At 34.0% G+C, this 1340-nt stretch overlaps 1 protein-coding gene across 1 annotated transcript in view; it reads left to right on the top strand.

Moving 5' to 3' along the window:
• The window catches only part of LOC119586320 (U3 small nucleolar RNA-associated protein 18 homolog), a gene marked incomplete in the record, with an annotated part of 14383 nt that overhangs the window by 9174 nt on the left and 3869 nt on the right, over positions 1-1340 (top strand). The window contains 3 exon segments of the mRNA XM_037935032.1: positions 247-447; positions 600-786; positions 911-1108. Coding sequence (XP_037790960.1) covers positions 247-447; positions 600-786; positions 911-1108 — 586 coding nt within the window.

Below are 1340 nucleotides of genomic sequence, written 5' to 3'. Positions count from 1 at the left end.
GGGAAGATTTGTTGCTTTTAGTGTTTCTTCTTCATATGTTATTTTTAGATCTCTAGAGCACTGGATATCAGACTGGAAAGAGCTGAAGATCACATTGTCATTTTTAACAGAGGGAACAGATTAAAAGCTCCAAACTGATACAACAGTGAGTCACAACTATGAAACTATTCAAGGTTATTTAATTTATTTTGTGTCATTTTTCTTTTTAAGACACATATGCCTTTACTTGTACTTTGTTTATTGCAGAGAGTTGGTAGAAGACCTATTTGGTGATGTGGATTTACCAGAGGTAGATGCCAAAGTCAAAGAGGAGGAGCCCAGGAGCATAAATCAACTCAAGGGGGACAGAAAGAAAAAAGACGCTGATGATCCTTATGACCACCATGATGACAGAAAGACAGCTGAAAAGAAGCCAGTTTGGGTTGATGAAGATGATGATAATATCAGGTACTATGGAGTATTATGACAATAATTGTTTGGATATATTTGATGTTTTAATTAAGATACAAAAAATGTGTGTTTTGAACTATGTTTTCATATGATATTCTTTGCAAATTAATTATTTTTTTTACATAAGATTCTTTGCAATTATTCAACAGAGTTAAGGATGTTATGGCCAACATGAGCAAAATGAGAGGCAAGAGAGGTGCAAGAGAAGTCTCTGATGAGAGATATGAAAACATGTTGAAAGAAAAGTTTGAGTTAGCAATGGGATCAACACCAGAATGGGCTCAGCTTGACCGCAAGATTGAAAATGATTCTGATGATGAGGGTGATTTCAATAGGGTATGGATTAATGATGAGTTATCCAACAGTTTTATCACTTTTTGAATGGTCATACAGTATGTGGTGGTATATTTTCATATGTGCTGGTATAGTAATACAAAGGTATCCTGTTATTTTATTTCAGAGAACTGGAAATTACATATCCTCAGAAGGCCCTTCCAGGCTACCCAAATCAGTACTAGAATACAAAATGCTTTCAGACCTGAATCGTGCAACCTATGCTGAGGGTGCTATCATCAAAGGAGTGGAGTTCAACCCTATTTTCCAAGTGGCCTTGGTAGCAGGCTTTTCAAAAACAAATGGCTCTGCAACACTATTCCAGGTGTGCAACTTGCTTTAGACTTCTCAAATTCCTTGGCCAATGTGCTTGATAGCTGCCTTTATCAACTAATCATATATTTAGGTAAATAAAGTAACTAAAAGGAAGAAATCATTCTGAAAAGAAATATTAGAAATTACCTTTACAATATATAAAAATTTTTATCAGTATAATTATTAATTTTATCATTGTAATTTTTTTTGTCATTGTTATTGTAGTTGAATTTTTATGTCAC

This window comes from Penaeus monodon, chromosome 21, assembly GCF_015228065.2.
Source record: "Penaeus monodon isolate SGIC_2016 chromosome 21, NSTDA_Pmon_1, whole genome shotgun sequence".
NCBI lineage: Eukaryota > Metazoa > Arthropoda > Malacostraca > Decapoda > Penaeidae > Penaeus > Penaeus monodon.
The sequence above is the reverse complement of the archived record's forward strand: the minus strand, read 5'-3'. Positions and strand labels throughout refer to the sequence as shown.